Raw genomic sequence first — 27277 nt, forward strand, 5'->3', positions numbered from 1 at the left:
AGCCGCACTAGAGACCACGTATGGACCCCTTAGCCAACTCGGTCTCCGCCCACGAAGGGCCCGGGCGCCCCCAGCCCTCAGGCTTCGACTTCCGGCGCTACTGGGGCGTGGGGGGTGGGGGGGGCTCGGCGGGGAAGGGACTCAGGCCGGACGTGTCCAACTTCCTCGACACCGGCAGGGGTGGTGGGGGATATTTGTTCTCCTAACCCCTCCATGTGCTAACTAAGAGGCCGGAGGACACGGCGATGGAAGAAAGATGGGCTAGTCTAGGCTAAGTGTCCGGGAAATCTGGAATCCAATAGAGGAATAAAGAATCTTTGAAAATCCTCTTCGCTTCCTTTGCCTCCTTTCCCACCCCACGCCCCGAAGCCGCCATCAGGGAGGGGCGGGCAGAGCACCAGAGGAAGAAATCTCGCGATAGGAGACCGGCCGGGGCGGGGGTGGCACCTCTCCCCTCCTCCTCCTCCCCTCCTCTCGTTAGTTCCGGTCGCAGAGGAGCCACCGCCGCAGTTGCCGCCGCCTCCGGGATTTCTGGCTCTTTCCTCTTCGCCTTAAATTCGGTGAGGCGCAGGGCCCGCTCGTCTCGGGCCGAGGTTGCGGCCCGTAGTCGCTGGGCAGAGGATGAGAGAGGCGGCAGGTCCTGCGGCCCGGTTTGGATGGGCCCGGGCGGAGGCCGCCGCATGAGGCCGGATCAGATCCGGCGCCGGAATTCAGAGGTCGGGGCCGCTGCTTCAGCAGGGAGGCCGAGGGGCGGGTGCCCGGGCCGGAACGTGGGGCCCGAGTGTGCCCCGCGGCGCCACAGGCGGAGGCAGTGGGCTGGGCAGGTCCCCCTGCGGCCCTGCCCGGCCTGGGTAACAAAGCGGCCGTGGCCTCTGTTTGGTGATGTACGCGTGGGGGGTTTCGGCAGGCGGGGCGGAGGAGCCGCCACCACCACTGCGGCCGCCTCCGCCGCCGCTGCTCTCCCGGGAGGGAGGGCGGATGTACGGGGCGGCTGGGCCCCAGGCGCGAAGCGCCTCGGCGCCTGTGGTCCGCTCACTGCAGCGGCCGCCACCGCCAACGACGGGGTCAGTAGAGAGGGGGCTGAGGGCGAGGAGTCCCCGCCGTGCCCAAGGGGGTCCTGGGCGGGAGGCACGGGAAGGGCTGGATGGGGAGACACGAGCCCAGGGAGGCGGCTTGTATTGTAAGGTATGGGGCGGAGGAGGCTAGGCCGGCTCTCAGCCCCTTTCTCAGGCTGGAGTGGTGCAAGCGCACGCTGCGGTCACGGGCACGACTTCAGAGTAGGGTAGTGCTCATAACCAGGTCCCTCGATGAAGGGATTCGCCCTCTGATAGCGTCTTTAAATTGACGTGCTTATTTGGGATACCTCCTGACTGTGGTGGTCATCTCTGTTAGTCCTCTGTGGTGCTCAGAGTGGTGGAAGATGTAGGCGAATTTAAAGAGGAAGACTAACCTCTGTTTATGGTGGGTGATTTGCCACTAGTCGTGGCGCTGAAAAGTCATTTAAAAGTGTGCTTCACATTTCATCTTTAAAGGGTTTTGTGTAGGGAGAAGTGCAGGTTTTGAACTTAAGTTTAATTCAAGCAAAGGTAATTCTGTGTGCCTGCCCCAGGTCTCTTGCTAGACTGGAAGTGTATGTTCTATGTGGTTTACATGTGACTAGGCCAGGGTTTGATACTTTGTTTTTAAAATGGATGTTGGGGCACTGATATTTTTAAGGCCTTATTTTTCCCCCCCTAGGGTGTCTTTTATGAATAATCAAAAGCAGCAAAAGCCAACGCTATCAGGCCAGCGTTTTAAAACCAGAAAAAGAGGTAAATATTTATATTTTAATAATATCTCTCTTCAGATCTCCAAAGTAACTTTTATGTCTTGGTTCCTCTGGCAAGCTATTGCTTAGCATTAAAACCTAAAGAGAAAGTACCGAAAGGAACTTGAATTTCTAGTTGACCGCCATTTCAGATATACCCTTAATATTTCTACTACCTTTAAGACTTTTGGTATCAACATATATGTATCTAAGCAGGTTAGTGAATGATGTTTTTGTTGTGCAGATAAAGTGCCTCTAAAAAAGAGAAAGTATGGGCTGCATTTTCACTCGCTAAATTTCATTTAAGGAAACTTCTGCTTGAGGGAAAAGGTTAATTTATAAAAGGAGAGCTCCTAACGTGACTACTAGTTTCACCCAAACTTTGTGAACATTTGTGGGAGAAAAATCAGACTTTAACCCATGGAAGTTAATTATGGAACAGAGTTCACATTGCAGTGTCTTTTGAAACTATTCCCTCACAAACTTAGTAAAAAAACTACGAGAATTATATTAACTACTTCTGTGTATTATCAGGTACTTCAGTGAATATTGAATTCTGTAGCAAGGCACTGCACTAGTGACACAGTTAAATGAGATGTGGTCTCATATATTTTGTATTGGGTTTAATATTTTACCCCTACACTTTTCAGTGTCCTGCTCAAAAGCACATATTGACCTTATTTTACAGGAAACTTTTAGGAAATAGAGAAATGGATAGGCTACTCGTTATAAATTGTGTTTTTCTATACTGAGTGGCAGACACTTTGAAATATATATTACAGAATCTTTTATGATTTCTGATTGTAGCCTGCCCCCTTACAGCAGGGAGACCAAGGAGTAATTGGATTCTAGTCTTTGCAGATTCATTTAGATTTAAGCCAGTAAATTTTCTCAAGAGGAGGCATAGAAGTTGGGAACCAGAGCAATTCTGCAGTAATGGAAAACTCTGTATCCTCAAGTTATGTGGATTACTGATACCGCCTTTGTGTAAATATAGTATCAAGTAGTTTTATTATTGTTGTTAGTACCAGGAAGAGAAGTCACTTGCCCAGTTCCAGACTGTGATCACTCATGGCCTCCTGGTTCTTGATGATTGGGTCCTGGGTATGGTGAACAACCATCGCAATTTGCCTGGGATTGAATAGAGTTCCCAGGACATAGATCCTTTCAGTGCTAAAAACAAGAAAGTCCTAGGCAAACAGGGAAGAGTTGGTCACCCTAGTGCTGTGTAGAAATTAAGATATCATCTAACCTAGATAGGGAAATCAAACCCTGCCCTGGAGTGTGTGATAGCAGCACAGTAAAGGCTAGGTATGTACCCAAGGCACTTTTTAGAGTGCTTTATATTTTATTTATGTCATTTAATATTCACAACAACTTTATGAGATAGGTCCTACTCTTAATCACCATTTTACCATAGGGAAATTCAAACATGAAGAATGGGGCCAATTGCTAAAATTCAGACAGTTAAGCAAAGCATTTGCTTTTTGATCTCAATTTGAATCAGGCAGTTTGAATCCAGAGCCCTTACTCATAACTGCTACATGACATGTATTGGATACTCAGTAAATGTACTTTCTAAAGATTACCTTAATAAGTATTAAATGAGCGATTTTTTTTTTTTTTTAAGTAGAAAGTGTTATGGGCACTTTTAAAGAAAATCAAGAGCTCCCTTTCAGGAATGAAGTTTACCTGAGGTATAGAAGATATCCTAAATTTCAGAAAAGCTCAGAGGCAATGGAAGAGCATTCCAGGTGGAAATGGTAACCTGGTAGTAGGAACACACCAGCTCATTTAGCTCACTTAGGAGACTTGTGTGAAAAAATAGTGGGAGAAAAGCCACACACTTCCTTCCCCCCACCCACTGCGGAGCTCAGGCTCCGGATGCGCAGGCCCAGCGGCCATGGCTCACGGGCCCAGCCGCTCCGCGGCACGTGGGATCCTCCCGGACCGCGGCACGAACCCACGTTCCCTGCATCGGCAGGCAGACTCCCAACCACTGCACCACCAGGGAAGCCCCACACTTCTTATGATAGGCAGTCCTGCCTTGCACTTGTAGAGGTGCAACTTGCAAAGCACGTGTGTTTAGTCTCCTGTTGTGTTTGCTTGTGTTGCAGGTCTTGGGTAATCTAGGTAGTGTTTGTTTTCTCCAGCTATTGAAATAAATGAAATTGTGATGAATGGGGTTAACTTATTCAGTAGTTATAGCTTCATAAGGTTGTGGTTTCATGGTATTTTAGTAAGCCTTTTAAAACTGAATGTTTCGGGGTTTTCCCCCAGATGAAAAAGAGAGGTTTGACCCTACTCAGTTTCAAGACTGCATTATTCAAGGCTTAACTGAAACTGGTACTGATTTGGAAGCAGTAGCAAAGTTTCTTGATGCTTCTGGAGCAAAACTTGATTACCGCCGATATGCAGAAACACTGTTTGACATTCTGGTGGCCGGTGGAATGCTGGGTAAGTGTCTGGGTCTTGTGGGAGGTGTGTTGTATGGGGATTATGTAGAATCCAGAATATGAACTATTTGACAAACCTATCAAATCAGGGTGGCTTTTTTTTTTTTACCCCCTTAGGATTTTCCCATTTTTTTCTTCACAAATTATAGTAAATTTGCCAATTGCATTGCTCTGTCTAGCTTTATATTTGAAATCCATTACAGAACCATAACATTTGGGGAAGACTTGTCTGACATATAAGTCCCAAAAGTATCTTCCATCAGTGATTTTTCCAACTTGGGTTTGTACACTCTCAGTTAATGAAGAAATCCCTATCTCTTGTTCTGTCTTACCAAATACTTTATAAATTTAACCCTCGTATCCGAGGGTTCCGCATCCATGGATTCAGCAAACTGTGGATCAAAAATAAAAAATATTCCCTGGAGTGGTGGTGGGGGATTGTCCAGAATGTTCCAAAAAGCAAAACATGCATTTCGCATACTCCAGTAACTATGTAGCATTTACATTGTATTCTGTTTTATAAGTAACCTAGAGACTGTTTAAAGTATACATAAGGATATGTGTAGGTTATATGTAAATACTATGCCCTTTCATGTAAGGGACTTGAGCATCTGCAGATTCTGGTATCCACGACAGTCCTGGAACCAATTCAGGACAGCTCTGTACCTGAAGACTCTAATCCTGCACTCTTCTGTGTATTAGCCACTAGCCACTTGTGGTTATCAATCACTTAGAATGTGGCTAGTACAAATTCAGAGGTACTGAAAATGTAAAATACACATTGGATTTTAAAGACAATGCTAAAAAGAATGTAAGATATCTCTAATATTTTGAATACTGAAATGTTAAAATCAATATTTTTGATGTGTTGGGTTAAAGTATATCAAAATAATTTCACCTTTTTTTTAAACTTATTTATTTTTGGCTGCGTTGGGTCTTCATTGCTGTGCATGGGCTTTCTCTAGTTGCGGTGAGCAGGGGCTACTCTTCGTTGTGGTGTGCAGGCTTCTTATTGCGGTGGTTTCTCTTGTTGCAGAGCACGGGCTTTAGGCACGTGGGCTTCAGTAGTTGTGACTCGGGGGCTCAGCAGTTGTGGCTTGCGGGCTCTAGAGTGCAGGCTCAGTAGTTGTGGCACATGGGCTTAGTTGGTCCGTGGCATGTGGGATCTTCCCGGCCGAGGGCTTGAACCTATGTCCCCTGCATCGGCAGGCGGATTCTTAACCACTGCGCCACCAGGGAAGCCCCTCACCTTTTATTTTTAATATGGCTACTAGAAGATTCAAAGTTACATTATGTGCTCACATTATATTTCTACCCATAGCCCTGCTGATTTACTCCTGCCTCCACCCTCAACAGGCTCAGACTATCTTAATAGAATGTGCTACTTAGTTACATATTTTCAAAGGATACTGGTAATTTCATTTCCATGGCTTTTTAAAGTATTCCAAAATGTTTTCACAGTAACAGTGTATTGAACCTCGGCCAAGCTGATAGAATCAGAACTCTATTTGTATACATGCAGGATGGAGTCTTAGAGAGGCTTCAGTAGCTTGCATGCGATCAAACAATTGCTCAGTGGTGGAACGGGAACTTAAATGTTCATATGTTCTAATGACTAGTCAGATGAGTATCTCTTTTATTGTATTATCAGTTGTAGTAAGAAATGAGAAACATACCTATTTTCTATTCATAATACTGCTATCAATAAGCCGCTTTTTAAAATGCTTTTTAAATGATCGTTTTTAATAAGGAGATTTTCAAACATATCCTGGAGAGAATAGTGTAATAAACTAAGGATCTGCTATCCAACTTCAGCAGTGTTTAACGATCTTACTTCATCTGTTACCCCACCGACTTCATCTCCTCTCCCCTGTATTTCAAAGTGTACGTCAGACATCATTTTATCCATAAATACTTACAAATGTATCTAAAAGATAAAGTCTCTAACTTGCAGGTTTTTATAGCCCAGCCTCTTTGGAAGTTTATGAAAGGTTTTCTGTATGGAAAGTCAGAACCAATTCTGAACATCTCCACTTGAGTGACAGATTTGGCACTGCTGAATTAATGCAGTGAGTGAGTTTCATTGGGTTGCTGAAGAGGGTTATTTTATTTATTCCAGTAAATTGTTTTCACTTTGTTCACACGTATTGAACCAACCAGCCATGTTCCTACTGAGAAATTGACTTCGCTTTCAAATCATCTCAGAATTTTTATCATTTTATAATGAGAATCCTTACAGAAAATAAGATTGACTAGTATATACAGAGGTTGAACTATAATGTTGTACACCTGAAACATAAAAATAAAAAGTTAAGTTAAAGTTTAAAAGAAAGTAAGATTGAAATAATTACTAATTTTAAATGAAGGTCATTGCAAATTTTTTTGTAAAATATACCTTAGCCCCAGGTGGTACACTGGCAGATGACATGATGCGTACAGATGTCTGTGTGTTCGCAGCACAAGAAGACCTAGAGACCATGCAAGCATTTGCTCAGGTAAATTAAACTTTACATAATTATTTCAATTAACTGTTATCCATCTAATGTTTAAGGAATATTCTGCTTTTAAGAGATTGCTGGTAGCAGGTTGAAGGAATCTGAGCTGAAGGTTTAGAGGTGTTCTGGGTGTGCAGTATGATGGTTTAGGAACTTAAAAATGTGCTGAGGAAAACAAAATAGAAAAAAAATTGAATCAGCTCTCCTTTTCCTGTTTGTCCCTCTAAAATTAATCCATTTTTTAGGGAAAAAATTCAAGCTGAAAAAGGAAAATCAGTTCCCTGTCGTGATTTTCATCACTAAATTATTCTGCATATAGCTTTTTAAAGGTGAATGAGTTATAGGCAGATTAGCTTCTTTACCAGTCAGAATCTCATTTGAAAGTTGCATACATAGTTATGCTTGTGTTACTGTAAGCAAAGAATTAAAATGCATCTAACCTAGGGATTGTTGTCTATGTCATTAGGAAAGTAGAACTATATTTTATGATCCTATTCTGTTAATATCCTACAAATGGGTAAATGACTTGTATTTGAGCAATAATTAGTCCATGCTTTGATATTTGGCAATAAAATCTATTGCAGGGTGGCAGTTAAAGTGTTAACAGTATTGGTATATTGTAGGATTTGGGAATTGACAGGCTTCCCAAGCTGGTTTAAACATCTGATGAAAGGTTCACTTCTTTGCTATTCTGGAGATACTGTGGAGAGGTCTTAGTTGCCCTGACTTAGATCTTTTGGGAATCTGACATTTTTATGTATGAGGTTATCATTCAGTTCCTTTACTATTCTTACAGGTTTTTAACAAGTTAATCAGGCGCTACAAATACCTGGAGAAGGGTTTTGAAGATGAAGTTAAAAAGGTATGAGCAGCAATATGCTTTGTGGAAAACAAGAGGTTGGGGTCAAAGAAGGGAATGTTAAATCCTAATTCTGCCACGGATTTGAGATAATTTTAGATATTTAGGTAGGCTGTCTTTGAAATGAAGTTTGGGGGTATATCATTTTGTAATTTGCTGTACACTGTTTCTTAGCTCTGTATCCAAACAAGTGGCAAAGGGGTTAAATCCAAGTGGGGTTTGTTTAGAAGACAGAGAGTAGCAGATCAGAGCTAAACACATTGACAAGGAGAAATTTAACGTACTTGCTCTCTGAGTCTTAGATATTCTACATATAAGTGCACAGAAAATTTGGTAAGGTTAATAGTATCATTTAATGAATATGAGACACTGTCTTAATTATTAACTCATTTAATATTCTCAAAAGCCCTGTGAAACAAGTTTTATTATCCACATTCACATATGAGAAGACTGAGACAGGTTAAGTATCTTGCCCAAGGTCACTCAGCTAGTGAGTATTATAACCAAGATATAAACTTGGATGGTTAGGCCCCAGAGCCCACAATTTTAACCAATATAATATGCTTTACTGCTTCTATTTATGTAATGCATTTGCTCTTTTAACCGTTAACTATTTACTTTTATAGCTGCTGCTGTTCTTAAAGGGTTTTTCAGAGTCGGAGAGGAACAAGCTGGCTATGTTGACTGGTGTTCTTCTGGCTAATGGAACACTTAACGCATCCATTCTTAATAGCCTTTATAATGAGAATTTGGTTAAAGAAGGTAATCAACCTTTAGTAAAGGATGATCTTTAGTTGGCTGAGGGTGGAGTAGATAAGAGCCTGAAAGATGAACTGATATGAAAGTTAAGATATAGTTTATGTAGATTTGACTGGTATGATAGTCTTAGTTTTTTAACTAGTATCCTTAAATTTAATTGGTTCATTTCAGCTCATTAGTTATTTAATGTATACCTTTGGCATTTAGGCTTAACAACTGTCTATCCAGGGTCTAGACAAAATGTGACTGATTGTAAAGTAAAAATAGAAATGCTGTGGAAACGCAGAGAGAGATTAATCCCAACTGGGAAACTTGGGAACATCTTGAATAGAGAAAATGGGGAAAATGGCAAGCTGAAAAAGAAAATAAGTTCCCTTTTGTGATTTCCATAGTTAAATTATTCTGTACAGTAATTTAAAAGCTAACTTCTTTTTATTGCTTAGAGTACTGTTATTTAACATGCCTTATTTTTATTCTCACAACAACCCTGTCAAGTGTTAAGAATTGTTACTCTCATTTTACACATCAGAAAACAGTTTAACTTGACTAACAGTACACAACTAGCATATGGTAGAGAAATTGGAGTAGAATGGTAAGCAGTGGCAGAGGGAAGTTCAGGGGTAAGCTTGGGGATAAAGTGAATAATCCTGTGTGGTGGAACCTCAGAGGGAGGAAATGGGAGATAGTCATTGAAATCCAGGAAGGTACTTCTGTTAAGTAAGCTCTGTTTTTCTACAGGGGTTTCAGCAGCTTTTGCTGTAAAGCTCTTTAAATCATGGATAAATGAAAAAGATATCAATGCAGTAGCTGCAAGTCTTCGGAAAGTGAGCATGGATAACAGACTGATGGTTTGTAACTTTTCATTCTTCACAGTCTTGAAAGCTTAATAGGCAACTTTCCCATTTTTAATCTGTGAAAAGAGGAAAAGTGTTTTTCTTAATCTGATTTGAAGACCATTTAACCAGATTAAATTCTCCTTTCAGGAACTTTTTCCTGCCAATAAACAAAGCGTTGAACACTTCACAAAGTATTTTACTGAGGCAGGCTTGAAAGAGCTTTCAGAGTATGTTCGGAATCAGCAAACCATAGGAGCTCGTAAGGAACTCCAGAAAGAACTTCAAGAACAGATGTCCCGTGGTGATCCATTTAAGGATGTGAGATATTCTTATTTAAACTATCTTTATATGGCCAAGTTTCTGGCTAAGAAAATTTTTACTCATTTCAGAAACTTTAAAGTATTTCACCAGTGAGTTTTATAATAGCTATAGAATGTTATGCTGGGACTTTGCCTCAATCTTTTTCATATTCATTGCCTTATGGGTACCCAGAAATCATAACACTTGGGGATTTTTATAAGGTGCAAGCCAATAGACAGACCTTCTGTTTCCATCTTGGTCTTTTCCTAGGTAGTTTGCCTATGTGTAATACAGGGTTTGAACTAGAAGTCCATACCTTCTTGTTCTAAAAGTTCTATGATTATATATGGTCTCCTGGTCATTGCTAGTGGCATGGAAAGGTGTTTATGCTTTTGTGAAAGGTCTAAGTTTCATGTGTGTAGTATCTACATATCAAACTTATTTCTGTACTAAATTTGGATTCTTTTGCAGATAATTTTGTATGTCAAGGAGGAGATGAAAAAAAACAACATCCCAGAACCAGTTGTCATCGGAATAATATGGTCCAGTGTAATGAGCACTGTGGAATGGAACAAAAAAGAGGAGCTTGTAGCAGAGCAAGCCATCAAGCACTTGAAGGTATTAGAACTGTGCCTTGGTAAAACATTATTCTTGTAAGTGGGGGTAAGTGAACTGTCAGTGTACTTTTCTAAAAGGATTTATCACATCCTGTGTTTCCTGGGGATAAACCACCAGTAAGTAGACAAATAACATATTAACTATTGATGATAACCTTTTAAAAAGTCTGATTTGGGCTTTCTTTGGCTCACAGGTTAAAAACAAATACATGTTTAAAAGTAGATTGAACCTGTAATATGGTCTTTGCTTTTGAGAGAATATTGGAAAACAGGAGGATTCTTTTTCTTTCCCTTTAAAATGTTAACATTGTATTCAAAATTATCTGGAATCCTTGGTGTAGTATTGCTTTTTTGATTTAAATGCTTAATTTTTCTGCTTTACTCTTTTTTTTTAACTTCCACTAAACAGAATATAATTCACAGTGATTATAAAAGATGAGTTATGTCTCAGGAATTTATAATAGACGGCCATCGTACTAAATGACTAAATCTTTTCTCCCTTCCCTTTAAAAGCAATACAGCCCTCTACTTGCTGCCTTTACAACTCAAGGTCAGTCTGAGCTGACTCTGTTACTGAAGATTCAGGAGTATTGCTATGACAACATTCATTTCATGAAAGCCTTCCAGAAAATAGTGGTGCTTTTTTATAAAGGTAATTTAAATTTTGAATTTTGTGAATACATTTGACAAATATCCTAGGAAACTCAAAATAATTCTAATGAGTAGTCCTCTGAACGTCAGCACCCTAAAATATTTTACTCTAATCACAGGACTGAGTTGTCTCTGATTTAATTAGTTACTTTTGAGTGCATTATCTTTAAAACATCTCTAAAGCTTCTTAACAAGTTAAAATCTAAAGCCTTCTTGATGAGGCCTCAAACTTTGCCTCCTATATTCCCCCAATCCTCTTCCCCAGACAGATGATTTTGTTGGTTCCCATATTTTAAACTTAGAGGTCTACCTGCATCCCTGCATCCCCAGGTTTTGTTTTGTTTTTTAAAGGATAGGGTAATGAACTCCAAGTACCCTGTGCTTCAGTGATTATCAACTTGTGGTTAGGTTTCTTTAAAGTATCTATACCTCCACTTCCTCCACTCAGATTGTTTAGAAATAAATCTTAGAAATCTTCATTTAATTCTGGAAAAGTTAGTAATTAACTTTTAATTTTATCTATAAAACACATGGACTTTTAAAAAATCACAGTACCATTTTCACACCTAAAAAAAAAAAAAATTAAAGAATTATCTATGAGATATCCCTGATCATTTATCACAAGATTTCTCAACCTTGGTACTACTATTTTGGGCCAGATAACTATTTTGTAGGTGACTGTCCTATGCGCTGTAGTGTGTTTAACAGCATCCCTGGCATCAGCCCAATAGGTGCCAGTAGCACCTCTCCCCAGTGTAACAACCAAGAATGTCTGTAAACATTGTCCGGTGTCCCCAAGGGATAAAACTGCCTTCAGTTGAAAGAATCACTGGTTTAATAAGGTTGATTTCCTGTTTGTAGGTTCATACATTGGCCACAAGTTGATAAAAAGTTTCTTAATGTAGTGTTCTCATTTCATCTTTTCTACTTTAAATTTTAATTCATTGAAGAAACCAGTTAAGAGAGTTCTGAACACAGATTTATTTTGTAAGCAACCAAAATATTTGCTTTTCAGTGAGATCTTTTTTTGCCATGAAGGCGTTTGCACCTTAGGGCAGGGGGTCCCCAAACTCTGAGCCGTGGGCCGCTACCGGTCTGCGGCCCATCAGGAGCCGGGCTGCACAGCAGGAGGTGAGCAGCGGGCGAGCAAGTGAAGCTTCATCTGCCGCCCCCGTCGCTCACGTGACCACCTGAGCCATATCTCCCACCCCCACCCCCCCATGGAAAAATCTGTCTTCCACGAAACCGGTCCCTGGTGCCAGAAAGGTTGAGGACCGCTGCCTTAGGGGGTTTCTAACTCTGCCTTAGTTAGAGAAGTACTGTATGAAAACTCCACGAATGTAAAGGTTGCTCTCTTTACAGCTGAAGTTCTGAGTGAAGAACCAATTCTGAAGTGGTATAAAGATGCACATGTTGCCAAGGGGAAAAGTGTCTTCCTTGAGCAAATGAAAAAGTTTGTAGAGTGGCTCAAAAATGCTGAAGAAGGTAAGTCTTTTCATTTGAGCAGGTTTTTTTTTTTTGGTAAAGCCTGAGAACTTATTTTAATGTGGCCAAGAGTATGTCCATACATGTTGCCTTCTTTCATTCAGGTACCATTTTGTATGTGAGTACAGATTTTTGTTCATTTATGACAGACCTGCAAAAACCTATTACTTTAAAGTAGGTGAGGAAAACTATACTTCAGGTATTTTGATGGCTTGGCCATAATCCTATCATTCTTAGGAAATTAGAAAATTTTGAGAATAGTTAATATTTATGAATTTTGAGGTTTACAAATGAATACATGTAATATCCCCCTCATATGAGTAGAGCATTATTAATAAAATTCCCTAAATAAAGTTATAAACAGAAGTTTTGCTTTCTGATACCATGTAATGCTTGACTGCACTTTTCCCCTTTTCTAGAATCTGAGTCTGAAGCTGAAGAAGGTGACTGAATTTGAAACTACACCCTCAGTAAAGCAAACAGGAATTGTAGATAAAATGTCATGTCTCATGTGTCCTGGTTCTTACATCTTCCTACCTCCCTATATCAAGCATGATATAAGGGCTTTCATGGCAAATTTTATTTTAACTGTTTCTATGGTTACTGGAAATGTTGGATTTAGTTTCTAAAACCATGTTTTAAGTAGCTACAGGAGCTATAGATTTGAATCTAATGTTGCATTAGTCTTTTCAGTTATCTTCTACCTCCTGTATTTTCTACTGTAATAATGTAATTTAAGGCCTTCCACAATGAACAGTTCACTTTTTCCCTGGGTTTTCTATATAAACAGTTTTCAAGATATGATTTGGTTAAAATAATTTGTTATAAAAATTCTGTTTGCAAATTAAACTGTAAAAGTATCCAGAGTCTCAGAAGGCAGTGATTTGTGTGATAATTTGGTATGCCCAAAGCCCTGCTCATCAATGGAAATCTCATATACAGTAGATTCATTTACATGAATCTTGAGTATTTGGACCACTGCTTGCATGTTGATATTTTCTTGCATTTTTAACCCCAGATGTACTTGAGCTCAATTGTTTGCTCTCTGATTTTCATTCCTTAAAATGAAGCCATGGAGAACAAACTTGAAAGTGAGGTGTTTGGGAAATTGTATGTGGTGGTGGTGGGAAGAAAAAAGTTGAGCTTTTACCCATTGAGAAACCTCTGCATTCAGTTTGCTTCTTTCTAGACAAAACAAATGAATATTCTTTTCATACTGCCATTTTCAAATATACCTTGGAAAAGCATTGTCATTTAAAGTATTTTACAGTTGTCATACACTTAGATTGGTAAGAAAGGACTCATAAAACAGTATAAGTAAAGCAAATGACTACTAAACCCAGAAAATTGTTGAAAGAAAAGTGGTTAGCATGTTCTAATTGGGATTCTAAATATAACTCATATTTCCTGTTGGCTTAGAGTATTTGTTGCAAAGAATGAAGTGCAGTGATAATGATTATCCTACTTGGTCATACTGGGCCAGCTTCATTCTTTTCACAGATTCATATATGACTCAAGCATCTGCCTATTAATTTACCCCAGTTGCCAATATTTTAAATTGCCATGAGCCAAATATCCCCTCTGTACAGTTGATCCATTTATTTTAATGGCTGCCTTTTAATTTCCATCTTAATTTTCTTGCTGCTACCCATCTTTATATGTAGTCATTAGAAAAGAAAATGTGGCCACACTTTTTGGTGGAAAGATTTCATGTTAAGAGTGAACATTTTGAAAGCTTTTTTGATTGGTGAAAGAAATGAGCTTGGAATAATGCCGCCGGAGACTGAGTGGGAATTGCCCCTTTCAGAGGTGCCATTCTTAGGAGCTAAAAATTAGGTGTTTAAAAGTTTATCTTGAGGGAATAACATGTAATATAGTTTGAAATAAAGGTATAATAACCTAATGAAGAAGAGCATCATAACTGATACGGTTGTGAAGGGGGTGAAATTGTTAAATGAATGACTTTGATAAAGCTTTCATGCACAGACAAAATGTATTCACTAGGTTTCTACATAGTGATTTGCTTTTACTTTGTAATTTGTAGTCCTTAAAAGACTTTTTTTTTTAAATAAAGTCCATCCTTACACTTAGGTTTATATAGCTTAACCTTTTTTAATTTTTTGGTAATTTCCATGTTAATGCCTACTGGTAACTGTATGTTATGCATTCAGACATCTCTACTATGTAAGCATTAAATAATTGCTCTTTTCATCCTTATGACCCCCAAACTGTAAACACCTACACGGAATTCTGATGTAGCAGAAACGACATTAACGTTTCTACAACCAAATCATTGCATGTTACTTGCAGTACAGAGTGCACCTTATTATATACTGTGTATAGTGAAAATGTATAGTCTTCCAGAACTACATTATGATCCCTGATCACAGTGTTTTCCTTCATGGCAAAGTAGTGTTTACTTACTACAATATTCTAGTAAATGGATAAAGTCACCTGTGACAGTATAGTGTAAAGAAAGGGAATGCTTTCTAAAAAGGCTTTGCAGATTTTCATTTTGAATTTTAAGTGGCAATTTTGAATTTCAGCTGCCAGTGCCAACCTCAAACCTGTAATTCTTAATATAGTTGTTAAGATTGTACTTGTAATTATGATCAGATAAATGTTAATTGATTTTCCTAACTTGGTGTCAGTTTCTCAGGATAAGTCTCCTCTTAGATGCCATAATTAATGTGTTCAGAGCTGATGATAAATTTCTTAACCTTAATTATTCTGGGAGTATTGCCCTAGAGACATTATGTTCTTATGAAAATTCCAAATACCAAAAATGCCACAGGGTATTTTGACATAGCATAGTGATGGTGGGGAGAAGAAACGCCTGTGACAGAGATTGACTTCTAATTCAGTGTTTCTTAAAGCTTTTTTTCATCAACCCCAAGCCCAAAGCCTTTTAAACTTTTTTTTTTTAATAGTGCCCCAGTGAATTTTTTTGGCCATGCCACACAGCTTGTGGGATCTCGGTTCCCCAACCAGGGATTGAACCCCAGCCCTTGGCAGTGAAAGTGTGGAGTCCTAACCACTGGACTGCCAGGGAATTCCCCCCAATGAATTTTAATATCATAGACATGCTGTATATATATTATATCTGCTTTATACATGAAAAGAGTAAGGGGGTTTTTTGGTCCTACTTGGGGGTGACACCACCCCTGCTTGAGAATGCGGATCCTAATATATCTTTTTTAAAAGGGGAGGGGACCTAGTGATAGACATTTGCGTTGGCGGATGTATCTTTATGTGTGTCCAGATCTTTTTTTCTGCCAGGGTCACTAGAAAATAGAAGAACTTTGTTTTCTGCCAGTCACCATCTTAAAATAGCTGCGCTTTATACCCTTCCCACCATAGGCATCAGACAAATCATTTCCCATTGGCTTTGGAGGTCTTGCCAGATTCTTACTTGACTTATAAATGTATCATAAATAGAATCATTCAGGTTCCTTCTCATCTATAAAAATCAATTAAAATCCTAGGTGAATGATTTATTTTAATTAAAGTTGTTCATTATAACACATTGATAAATGGCACTGAAATTTTACTGGTGAGTCGACTGTCACGTTCAAGTAGGCTGCTTGCAGGAACTGATAGAACTATTGGTTGATTTAAAATGTAACATAGATGCCAAAGTTCTAGTGTACATTATTACCTAGACTACTGAATTATCTTTGTAAAAATTTCCTCAGATGCTATTTACAGGTGCCATGTAAAATAGGCTAATGTGCATTTCTATGAGAATTCTGGTAAACTGCCGTGCTATGATTTTTCATGTAAAGTATTAGTCCTCTAGTACTGATATAGGGTATGTATTCACCAGCCTACTGAAACCTAGTGGTTTGAAATATTGTTAAGAAATAAGTTTTTAAGAAGACTTTATTTAAGTGGGATCTAGAAGACGTGATAAGTACTTTTGACTTCGAAATAATGAATTTATAATTGGCCTCTGTCTAAAAACTTGAATTGCAGTGGATTTGTACCCAGACACAATCTTATGCATAATTGTGTGGAATTTAGTATGGATCAGAAAGGCTTCCAAACTCCCTTTCCCTCCCCACTTTTTTTCCTTCTATTTAACTGTGGGCTATACTAGCAGCCATATTAAATCCAATCATTTTAATTTTCCAATGCACCTACAATCCTTTTATCCTTATTCTAAGATTATCATTTCACCTCTTAATGAAAAAATGGTGAGGATACTTTACAAATTCACTCTATCACTGTCAATTTAGTAACTCTTAATAACCTTAGTTAAAGTGAAAGCTCAACTGCTTGTGCCTACTACAGTGCCGTAGAGGAAACGTGGCAACAAATCTGCACAGTCCTTTGCTTTGTAGACTTTACCTAGAGGGACCAATATCTTATTAAACTATGATATGATTAGAATGGTTATGGTTGTATTACTGCAAGTCTGGGAACTATGCATTAAATGTGTGTAATGAATTTGGGGTGCTACAAAGTTATCAAATATAACTGAGCTGTTTCAGGGAATTTCCAGTCAGTGTAACCATTTTAAAATCGGATGAAAATAGTTGAAACCATTTTTTTAAGCTTGAAATCCTGAAGGCTGTGCTTCAAGTTGACTTAGAGGTAAACCTATTGGGGAAATAAGTGACCCACTTACAGACTGAAGCCCCTATTACTTCAGAAAGATGTTCTACATTTTGTGGCATCCTGAGAATAAAATATTATGTCTGTAAGTACACCTCATTTCCATTCTAGTTAGGACTAATGGATCCTCATGTGGCAAAAAGCTGAAGAATGGAGAAAACTGGGTAGCCGATAATCCAGATAGTTCTTGGCACTCTGAACAACCTCAAGTACAGCCATCCAAGCCAGTGATTATATTGCTGCGTTATTTCTCTGTGAAATTTGCTTCTTGTCTGTACCCTTGAAATTGAATAAAATTTCATGAGACTCCTTATTAATGTAAAGAGATAAGCAGTGACGTGCACTGGTTGTTGTATGCTAATAACCTTTGAGTGCTGGGGTTGGTTAACACAGTCCTGTCCTGGTCCTTACTGTTTTGACTTCGTGTTTAAAGTACCATCAAAAGGCCTGTGCCCCTCAGAAAATTTTTTTTCTCCAAACAACGTTTGCTTTTGTTTGGCTCACATGTACTTCAAACTCCTATCCAAACACGTACATATTCCAAAAATGCCAGTGTTTCACTTCATAAAAAGTAATGGCATCTACCCACTCCGGAAGGCTTCAAGTCCCTTCCCTTTCAGCCCTCACATCTAACAGATCAAATCCTGCCTATTCCAATTATTGAAATCACTTCTCTCCAGTGCCATCACCTGAATTGGAGCCATCAGCATCTATCAAGAGCCAGAGTATTTAAATGCAAGTGTAGTTTGTTGTAAGGCGTTTACCTTTGCCTGGAGGGCCCTGCATAATTCTTTAACTTAATCTGCCTTCCCCTCATTCGCCACTATATGCCCAGTATCCAATATTTGTCAGGTAGTAAGCATTACGTTTTAGCTGAATAGGTGAAGTAATGAGAACAAATCCAGTGTTTCCTGGATTAGAAGTTGAAGGTATGAAAAAATGCACTGAGGGGGATGTTTACGTGTAGAATGAAGGCTGTTGTGTGAATTACAAACATTTAGAAGCAACTTTCTTTAGAAAAGATGAATCCAAGATTCCTGTTCTGTGGTTAGGGTTGCCATGACTGATGGCGGCCAGGATGGATTAGAGGCTGTCAGTCAACAGATGCGTGCTGCTGGGTTCTCCGCTGAGTTCAGGGCTGTGGAGGTGAGCAGGACCGGATGCCTGAATTCAGGCCCACAGGAGGAGGCAGGTAATGGAGAGCGAGGTGAGTGCAGAGCAAGGATGCTGGAGGTGCTAGCACATTGGAGAGAGTCCACTTCAAGGGCTATCACCTATCGCTCAAATCCCATGAGGGAAGCTACACTGGACAAAATACGGTTTGCAAGCCCTCAACATCAAAACAGCGCATGCCTACCTGAAACACAGTCTTGGAGAAAGATGTCTCACTCATCTACGAGCTGTGCGATTGAGGCAAGTAATAAAACTCCTGAGCTGCCTTTTCTGCATCTGTAAAATCAAATGATGCCCATCTCATGGAGTGGTTGAGGCGTTTGCAATGAAATAATCTATTTAAATAAAAGAGGTGCTTGATGCAGTACTTGTCACATAATCACTCAGTGAATAGTGGCTATTATTTTTATTTGGCAAGGAAAGATATGTTCATGGGGAACCAAGAGCCCTGGCAGGTTTCTTGTTTGATTTGAACTGGTAAAAGGTAAGGGAAGTTCCAACCACCATCATCATCGTGCCTGCTTTAGCAACGTGTAGAAAGACCCATGATGACAACTGAAAGCCTCATGGCCTAGTAAGAATGAATGTCATGTTTTCTAAGTGTGGTCAAGCATTCAGAGTAAATGTCCTCCCAAGACTTCATTCTCACCTTTTTAACTTTTACATTTAACAATGTAAAAGTTAAAAAGCTACAAAGACGAGAGAAGAGTTAATGGCAGATGAAAAATAATCAGCTGTTGGAAGAAGGAAAGCAGATAGATGACCCACTGGCTTGGTTTTAGCTTTCTCTGTTCTAAGCCCCTGTAGCACAGCAGAGAGCTAACAACCATGAGAAGTAGACTGATACTTCAGGGCCCAGGAAAGTCTCAGATGTTGGGACCACTAGTTTTTCTAAGGATGGGAGTAAGGACTGGAGCTGAAAACAGATGCGCTTACTGGGCCCTGTACAGAGGAGTAGCCACCTCCTCTATCCCTTCCCCTTAGGCCACCTGGTCACTGCCCTTCCACAAGTTCAGCAGAAAATGGGTTACCATCTGGAGAAACGGGGGAGAAATGACAGGGGCTATGGACTGGTTGATACCAGACACAGATGAGAGTAAGCACCGTATTAAAATTCAGAACCAAAAAAGTTAATAAAGTGGGCAGATGCCTAGCACTATACCCCTGTGTGGCAGACGTATCATGGTCCCCAATATTAATTCCCTGATTTTTTCTTAGAATCCCCAACTTTTAGCTGGACACGTCTGCTCAGAAAACATCTGCCAGCCTCCCTTGTAAGCAAGTGTGGCCATATGATTAAGCTACAGAGGGTGGGATGGGCTCTTTCTGGTGCCCTTAGAGCAGGGGTCCCCAACCCCCGGGGCCGTGGACCCCTACCGGTCCACGGCCTGTTAGCGACTGGGTCGCACAGCAGGAGGTGAGTGGTGGGCGAGCGAGCGATGCTTCATCTGCCGCTCCCCATTAGTCCCCACCACTCCCCACTGCTCGCACTGCCGCCTGAACTAGACCCTCCCCAACCCCGCAAGAGTTGTCTTCCACGAAACCAGCTCCTGGTGCCAAAAAGGTTGGGGACCGTTGCCTGAGAGGAAGAGGCTATGTCTTTTTTCCTTCCCTATCTCCTTCCTGCTAGCTGGGAAATGGGCACAATGACTGGAGTTCAAACAGGATCCTTGGACCGTAAAGATGAACTATTTGTGGAGAATTGCAGAGCAACAAAATAGGAAGAGCCTGAGTTCTTGACACAAACAGCATTCCATCCCTGGACAACCTACATCTGGACTTCTTTCAGATAATAAAGAAATAAAATTATCTTATTTAAATCATTATTTTAGGTCCCCTAACACATGCAGATGAATGTAATCCTGAATGGTTATTTTAAAATATAAAGAGGGACTTCCCTGGTGGCACAGTGGTTAAGAATCTGCCTGCCAATGCAGGGGACACGGGTTTAAGCCCTGATCCAGCAAGATTCCACATGCCGCGGAGCAACTAAGCCTGTGCGCCGCAACTACTGAGCCCGCGTGCTGCAACTACTGAAGCCCATGCACCTAGAGCCCGTGCTCTGCAATGAGAAGCCCGCACACCTCAAAGAAGAGTAGCCCCCGTTTGCTGCAACTAGAGAAAGCCCACGCACAGCAACGAAGACCCAATGCAGCCAAAAATTTTTTAAATATATATATATAAACCTAATAGACTTGAGGAGAAAATCCAAATAGATCAATCATCTCAGGAAAAGAAATCAAGTGGTAGTGTGTGAGAGATGATGAAGCTATCATCTCTCAGCTCTGGACCCTCTCATCCTATGTGATGCTGGGGCTGGGACTCTGCCGACTACCTTTCTTATATGTCATCTGGTTCCCAGTTAGGCTCTGCCTATAGGGGGTTCTAGAGGGAGACTGGAATGATGAAGAACTTGCTCCTTCCTGTTTGCTTCCTGTTCCTGTCAGTGTCACCACAGCAGTGGCCCTCACCCTGGCAGTGGCACTTGGTTCCATTTTGCAGTAGTCCCATACTACCAGAATCAGTCTTATTATGGTCACTCTCAGAGATACCAGCACCAGCCAGTTGGCATTTTCCTCACAAAGGTCTGCCCCCAGCTCTGTGAAGTTCATTCTCTGAGTTCAAGGCTCTAGTACCAGCCAGGTAAGGGCACCTCCCCAAACTAAATCGCAGCTCTTTGGGCTCTCTTCTAAACTTTTAAGTTATTTTAATAATCCAAACATCTTTCCTTTTTACCTCCAGCCATAGAGATGATTTCTACTTCCTGTAATTACTACCTCTGTGATACATCAGTATTCCCTCTTTGCCTTTTCAATTCTCTAGTTCTTGCTTTAAAATACTTTATATTAAATCCCTCTGTTAAAAAAAAAAAAAAAAAAATCCCTCTGTTAAAACAATTCGATTTTCTCTTGTCTCCTGGCTGGAAAGAATTGGTACCAGGAGTGGTCCTAGAAAATTCTGAAAGAAGGGTATTTGGGATCTGGTTTGTACTTGAATACACTGCTGAGCTTTTTGTCAGTGGGAAACAGAAGTCGAGGAATCTACGGCATGGAATAGCATCCCAGTTAATCAAATTATCGATGAAGCACTTACAAACGAAGTGTTTGAGGAACCAAGTGCCTGCTGCATTTGGCGATTATTGCAATAATGATTACTACAAGGACTGTGGCTTGGAATGGCTGCATCTGAATGCATGAGACACCACAGAGGCCAGAAGGCAATAAGATCACAGATTCAAGGTGCTAAAAAAAAAAAAAAAAACCAGAATGCCAACCAAAAATTCTATATCCAGCAAATTTATCCTTCAAAAATGAAGGAAAATTTGAGACATTCCCAGAAAAACAAAAACTGAGAAAATCTGTTACTAGAAGACCTGCCCTACATGAAATACTAAAGGAGTCAGTCCTTTAGGCTGAAATGAAGACAGTGGGGACTTCCCCGGTGGTTCAGCGGCTAAGACTCTGCGCTCCCAATGCAGGGTGCCCAGATTCGATCCCTGGTCAGGGAACTGGATCCCACATCCGCAACTAAAATTCCCGCATGCCACAACTGAGATCGCGAGTGCCGGAACTAAGACCCAGCGCAGCCATATAGATAGACAGACAGACAGATAGATAGATAGATAGATATTTTTTAGAAAAAGGACACTAGATAGTAACCCAAACTCACATAAAGAATGTTGGTAAATGTTACTACATAGGTAAACATAAAAGATAGTGTAAATGTATTTTTTGTTTCTAATTCTTTTTTCTCTCCTGATGTATAATACAAGTACCATAAACCAATAATGATAAAACTGTGTTGATGAACTCCTGATGTCTAATGATGTAATTTGTATGACAGTAATAGCACAAAGAAGACTAGAGAGAGCACAGCTACATAGGAGCAAACTTTTTGCATTCTATTGAGCTGGATTCCAAAAGGTAGTCCCTGACGAGCGAGCTGCCGAGAGCAGGTGCTCAAGGAAAACAAGAAGGAAGCTTCATGGGCTTTTACAACCTAGCATGACTTCTGCTATAGTCTATTATTTGAAGCAGTTACCAGTGCCAAAGAACATGTGAAGTGGGAGATACTGTGGTAGATATTTTTGGAAAAGTTCTGCCACACCTATCTTACAGAAATACTTGGGTTTGTTAAGAGGGAAAAAAAGCAAGAGGTGCAATCTCATTTGTAAAGTTTAAAAATGTATACAGGGCTTCCCTGGTGGCACAGTGGTTGAGAGTCCGCCTGCCAATGCAGGGGACACGGGTTCATGCCCCGGTCCGGGGAGATCCCACATGCCGTGGAGCGTCTGGGCCCGTGAGCCGTGGCCGCTGAGCCTGCGCATCCGGAGCCTGTGCTCCGCAACGGGAGAGGCCACAACGGTGAGAGGCCCGTGTACCGCAAACAAACAAACAGAAATATAGATCACTGGTACAGGAGAGAATGCTCAGAGATAAACCCACGCACTAATGGTCACCTGATTTATGACAAAGAAGGCAAGAACATACAATGGAGAAAAGAAAGCCTCTTCAATAAGTGGTGCTGGGAAAACTGGACAGCTACATGTAAAAGAATGAAATTAAAACTCTCCCTAACACCATACACAAAAATAAACTCCAAATGGATTAAAGAGCTAAATGTAAGACCAGACACTATAAAACTCTTAGAGGAAAACATAGGAAAAACACTCTTTGATATAAAACACAGCAACATCTTTTTTGACCCACCTCTTAGAGTAACAGAAATAAAAACAAACAAATGGGACCTAATGAAAATTAAACGCTTTTGCACAGCAAAGGAAACCATAAACAAGACAAAAAGACAACCCTCAGAATGGAAAAACATATTTGCAAATGAAACAACAAACGATTAATCTCCAAAATATACAAACAGCTCATGGAGCTCAATATCAAAAAGCCAAACAATCCAGTTCAAAAATGGGTGGAAGACCTAAATAGACATTTCACCAAGGAAGACATATAGATGGCCAAGAGGCACATGAAAAGATGCTCAACGTCACCAATTATTAGATAAATGCAAATCAAAACTACAATGAGGTATCACCTCATGCCGGCCAGAATGGCCATCATCAAAAAGTCTACAAACAATAAATGCTGGAAAGGGTGTGGTGAAAAGCGAACCCTCCTGCACTGTTGGTGGGAATGTAAATTGATACAACCATGATAGAAAACAGTATTGAGGTTCCTTTAAAAACTAAAAATAGAACTACCATATGACCCAACAATCCCACTACTGGGCATATACCCTGAGAAAACCATAATTCAAAAAAAGAGTCATGTACCACAATGTTCATTGCAGCACTATTTACAATAGCCAGGACATGGAACCAAACTAAATGTCCATTGACAGATGAATGGATAAAGAAGATATGGCACATATATACAATGGGATATTACTCAGCCATAAAAAGAAACGAAATTGAGTTATTTGTAGTGAAGTGGATGGACCTAGAGCCTGTCATACAGAGTGAAGTAAGTCAGAAAGAGAAAAACAAATACCGTATGCTAACACATATATATGGAACCTAAAAAGAAAAAAAAAATGGTACTGATGAACCTAGTTGCAGGGCAGGAATAAAGATGTAGACATAGAGAATGGACCTGAGGACACGGGGCAGGAGAGGGAAGCTGGGGCAAAGTGAGAGTAGCATCGACATATATACACTACCGAATGTAAAATAGCTAGTGGGAAGCAGCAGCATAGCACAGGGAGATCATCTCAGTGCTTTGCTATGACCTAGAGGGGTGGGATAGGGAGGATGGGAGGGAGGCTCAAGACGGAGGGGATGTGGGGACATGTGTATGCACATGGCTGATTCACTTTGGTGTGCAACTTCACAGTACTGTAAGCAATTATACTCCAGTAAAGATCTATTAAAAAAAGTGCAGCTAAGACAATGTAGGGGTAACAATCTGGGAGATTGGGGCACTATCCTTCAAGGTGTGTTATATACTTTGAACTAATGACCATCGTGTGCTATTGTTTCCCCGCTGGATAGAATGCATGACTCGGGGCCAGGAACCCACTTGGGAACACTCCTGAACTGGAGGTTTTGTTCCAAGGACAGGAGGAAACTTCTGCAAGGGGACACCCAGTGAGTTCCACTAAACCTAAGGCTTTGACTGCTGCCTGATTATTTGGGCCTTCTTATGCTGGCTGACCATAGGCCAAGTAAAGGTGTTAGTATATCACAGGGAAATGGGCCTGATTATTATGAAAGATAGGGTTGCTGCTACAGGGGCAAGGCAGAATATGTCTGGAACTTTAAGGACTTACTCTTGGTATGTCTATGACTTGATAATTCCAAGTGGGCAACTGTAGCAACCATGGCCTTACAAAGGCAAGGTAAGCAGAGACTGAGTCGCCTCAAAAGGGATGAAAGTCTGGGCATCCCATCGATGAGAAGCAAGCATTCTCAACTAGCAGAGTGTGAATCTACAATGTGTGGTAGACGAGAGGGTGATAAATATTAACACTGGCCTCAGGACCAATTATAGCAGTGCAGGCTTTATAGCTTATTCTAATCAACCTCCACTTACAAGTGTTTGGGTGTCTGTGTGTGTGTGTGTGTGTGTGTGTGTGTGTGTTTAAATTATGACCAGCCACCACCTGGAGGATGCAGTGTCAGGACAGAGTAAACAATGTACGGCCTGAGGTGGGGCAATGGTTAAGAATCTGCCTGCCAATGCAGGGGACACGGGTTCAAGCCCTGGTCTGGGAAGATCCCACATCACAGAGCAACTGAGCCCACACACCTAGAGCCCGTGCTCCGCAACAAGAGAAGCCACCGCAGTTAAAAGCCCCTGCACTGCAACGAAGAGTAGCCCCTGCTCGCCACAACTAGAGAAAGCCCACGAGCAGCAATGAAGACCCAACGCAGCCAAAAGTAAATAAATATTTATAAAAAGAAAAGCACAAAATTTAATCTAGAGGCTTAAATCCTTTACAAAAATTAACTCAAGATGGATCAAAGACTTAAATGTAACACACAAACCTATAAAACTTCAAAATAACATGGGAGAAAACCTAGATGATCTTGGGTACCAATGACTTTTTAGAAACCTACCACCAAAAGCGCAACCTACGAAAGAATGACCAACCGGACTTCTTATAGATCAACTTCTCTGTGAAATACGATGCCAAGAGAACAAGACAAGCTACACTGGGGGGAAATCACAATTTCTCACAAAACTAAAAATACTCTTACTATTTGATCTAGCAATCGCATTTCTTGGTATCAATCCAAAGGCATTGGAAACAAGTCCACAAAAAAATCCCTGCACACAGATGTTAATGGCAACTTTTTCTTAACAGTTAAAAACAAACATGTCCTTCAATAGGTGAACAATGGACTATTAACTCAGCACTTAAAAAAAAAAGGAATTACAAGCAGATAATGAAGACTGACTACTGGAAAAAGAAAACATGAAAAGTTAATATTTGAACAAATGGAGATGATCTATGAAAATGTTTGAATGTTATTTGTCTAAAAACTCGAGACTTCCCCTGGTGGTCCAGTTAAGAAGCTGCCTTCCAATGCTGGGGACTTGGGTCCTTGGGGAACTAAGATCCCACATGCCGTGGGGCAACTAAACCCATGCGTGCACTAGAGCCTGCGTGCCACTACTGAGCCCACACACAACTAGAGAGAAGCCCATGTGCCACAACAGAGACCATGTGCAGCAACAAAAGAGCCTGCATGCCACAATGAAGACCAGACACGGCCAAATAAATTAAAAAAAATAAGATAAAAAATCCACATAATCTTAGAGAACAGATGTTTATTATTTGCAACCAGAATTCTTTAGTTCTTGATGGCCCTCTCTGGTACACATCTATTTTGTAATAGGTACAAACCACCTTGGAAAATATATGCTCATACAGGTTCTTTTGTAAAAGATATTTGATAGACAATTGTGAACTGCACAAAGACAGACTAAAATGGAATGTTTCAGAAAGAACTAGGATAAAACAGCATTAGGTAGTAATGCTGCTAAGTCTTCATTAGTGTTACCATGTAAGTGAAAGTTTCCATTTTATGTGGTTTTAGGATACTTAAATTCAGATTTTTTATTTTTTTTAATTTGATTACGTACGTTTGTAATTTACATTACATTAAAATATTAACGAGGATATGCCATGTATAATTTTAAAAATTGCAGTAAAAATATATCCGTACCACACAACTCTGTTGCAATGCTTCCTACAAAGGGGGCTCTTCTACTGGGTTCCTGACCAGGTGTTTGCATGTGGGGAGCACTACCCAAAGTTTAGATCTTGCAGTGTCTTTCAGAATTTAAAAAATAAACTGGGGACTTCCCTGGTGGTCCAGTGGGTAAGATTCCATGCTCCCAATGCAGGGGGGCCCGTGTTCCATCCCTGGCCAGGGAACTATATCCCACATACATGCAGCAACTAAGAAGCCTACATGCAGCAACTAAGACATCTGCACGCCACAACTAAGAACTGGTGCAGCCAAAATAAAAAATAATTTAAAAAAATAAATTGTAAGCTAAAAAGAAATGAGCTATTAAGCTATGGAAACACAGAGGAACCTTCAATGCACATTACTCAAAAAGTGAAAGCCAATCTGAAAAGGCTACATACTATACGACGCCAACTATGACAGTCTAGGAAAGGCAAAACTAAGGACAGTAAAAATATCAGTGGTTGCCAGAGGTTGGAGGTGAGAAGGATGAATAGAGCAGATTTTTAGAGCAGTGAAAACACTCTGTATCCTATAATCCTAAATACATGAGGGATGTGGATAATGCGGGAGGCTATACATGTGTGGAGCAAGAAGTATACTGGAAATCTCTGCACCTTCCTCTCAATTTTGCTGTGAATCTATAACTACTCTAAAAAAGTCTTAAAAAAAAAAAAAAAGCCAACTGCGTAGAATCCTAAATTCCCCACTAACTTAAGCCATTTGTGGAATCCCACTGAGGGTGACAAGAAAGCAGCAATATTAAATTTGCGAATAAAGGGGGCAAACAATTCTCTTGGCTCATCTCTAGTTCTTTGTATTCTATAACCTGGTTTCATTGCATTTGGTTTAGAGAAGGCAGGCGTAACTCCCAATGCTGGCAACCCCTAAAATGCAAACAAAGCTAAACACTTCCAAAGACTTAAGGAAAACTCCAGGAAGAGATACACATCCATTCTTACGATAACAGGTAGAACAAAAATGGTGCTAAAAACAAACTATACAGATTCATA

At 40.4% G+C, this 27277-nt stretch overlaps 1 protein-coding gene across 6 annotated transcripts; it reads left to right on the forward strand.

Moving 5' to 3' along the window:
• The first annotated feature begins 429 nt into the window (after positions 1-429).
• On the forward strand, positions 430-13127 carry BZW1 (basic leucine zipper and W2 domains 1). 6 transcript variants are annotated; one of them, XM_065880106.1, is made up of 12 exons: positions 430-560; positions 1738-1811; positions 4088-4264; positions 6664-6758; positions 7555-7620; positions 8244-8379; positions 9115-9224; positions 9360-9530; positions 9984-10130; positions 10643-10781; positions 12143-12265; positions 12685-13127. In XM_065880106.1, the coding sequence occupies exons 2-12, from the start codon at positions 1748-1750 to the stop codon at positions 12714-12716; spliced, it is 1260 nt and encodes a 419-aa protein (XP_065736178.1). In that variant the 5' UTR covers positions 430-560; positions 1738-1747; the 3' UTR covers positions 12717-13127. The 6 variants fall into 6 exon arrangements, with proteins under 6 accessions (XP_065736178.1, XP_065736182.1, XP_065736176.1 ...); XM_065880104.1 differs by lacking the exon at positions 430-560 and adding an exon at positions 979-1064 and having other exon boundaries at positions 12685-12716; XM_065880107.1 differs by lacking the exon at positions 430-560 and having other exon boundaries at positions 1748-1811; positions 4088-4213; positions 6685-6758; positions 12685-12716.
• The last annotated feature ends 14150 nt before the right edge of the window (positions 13128-27277 follow it).

The sequence above is a fragment of the Phocoena phocoena genome, chromosome 7, assembly GCF_963924675.1.
Source record: "Phocoena phocoena chromosome 7, mPhoPho1.1, whole genome shotgun sequence".
NCBI lineage: Eukaryota > Metazoa > Chordata > Mammalia > Artiodactyla > Phocoenidae > Phocoena > Phocoena phocoena.

Coding starts and splice junctions, on each gene's coding strand:
- BZW1 (XM_065880104.1), top strand. CDS start 979: ATGTACGGGGCGGCTGGGCCCCAGGCGCGAAGCGCCTCGGCGCCTGTG. Junction 9,531..9,983: donor GTGGTGATCCATTTAAGGAT/GTGAGATATTCT, acceptor ATTCTTTTGCAG/ATAATTTTGTATGTCAAGGA. Junction 10,131..10,642: donor AAGCCATCAAGCACTTGAAG/GTATTAGAACTG, acceptor TCCCTTTAAAAG/CAATACAGCCCTCTACTTGC.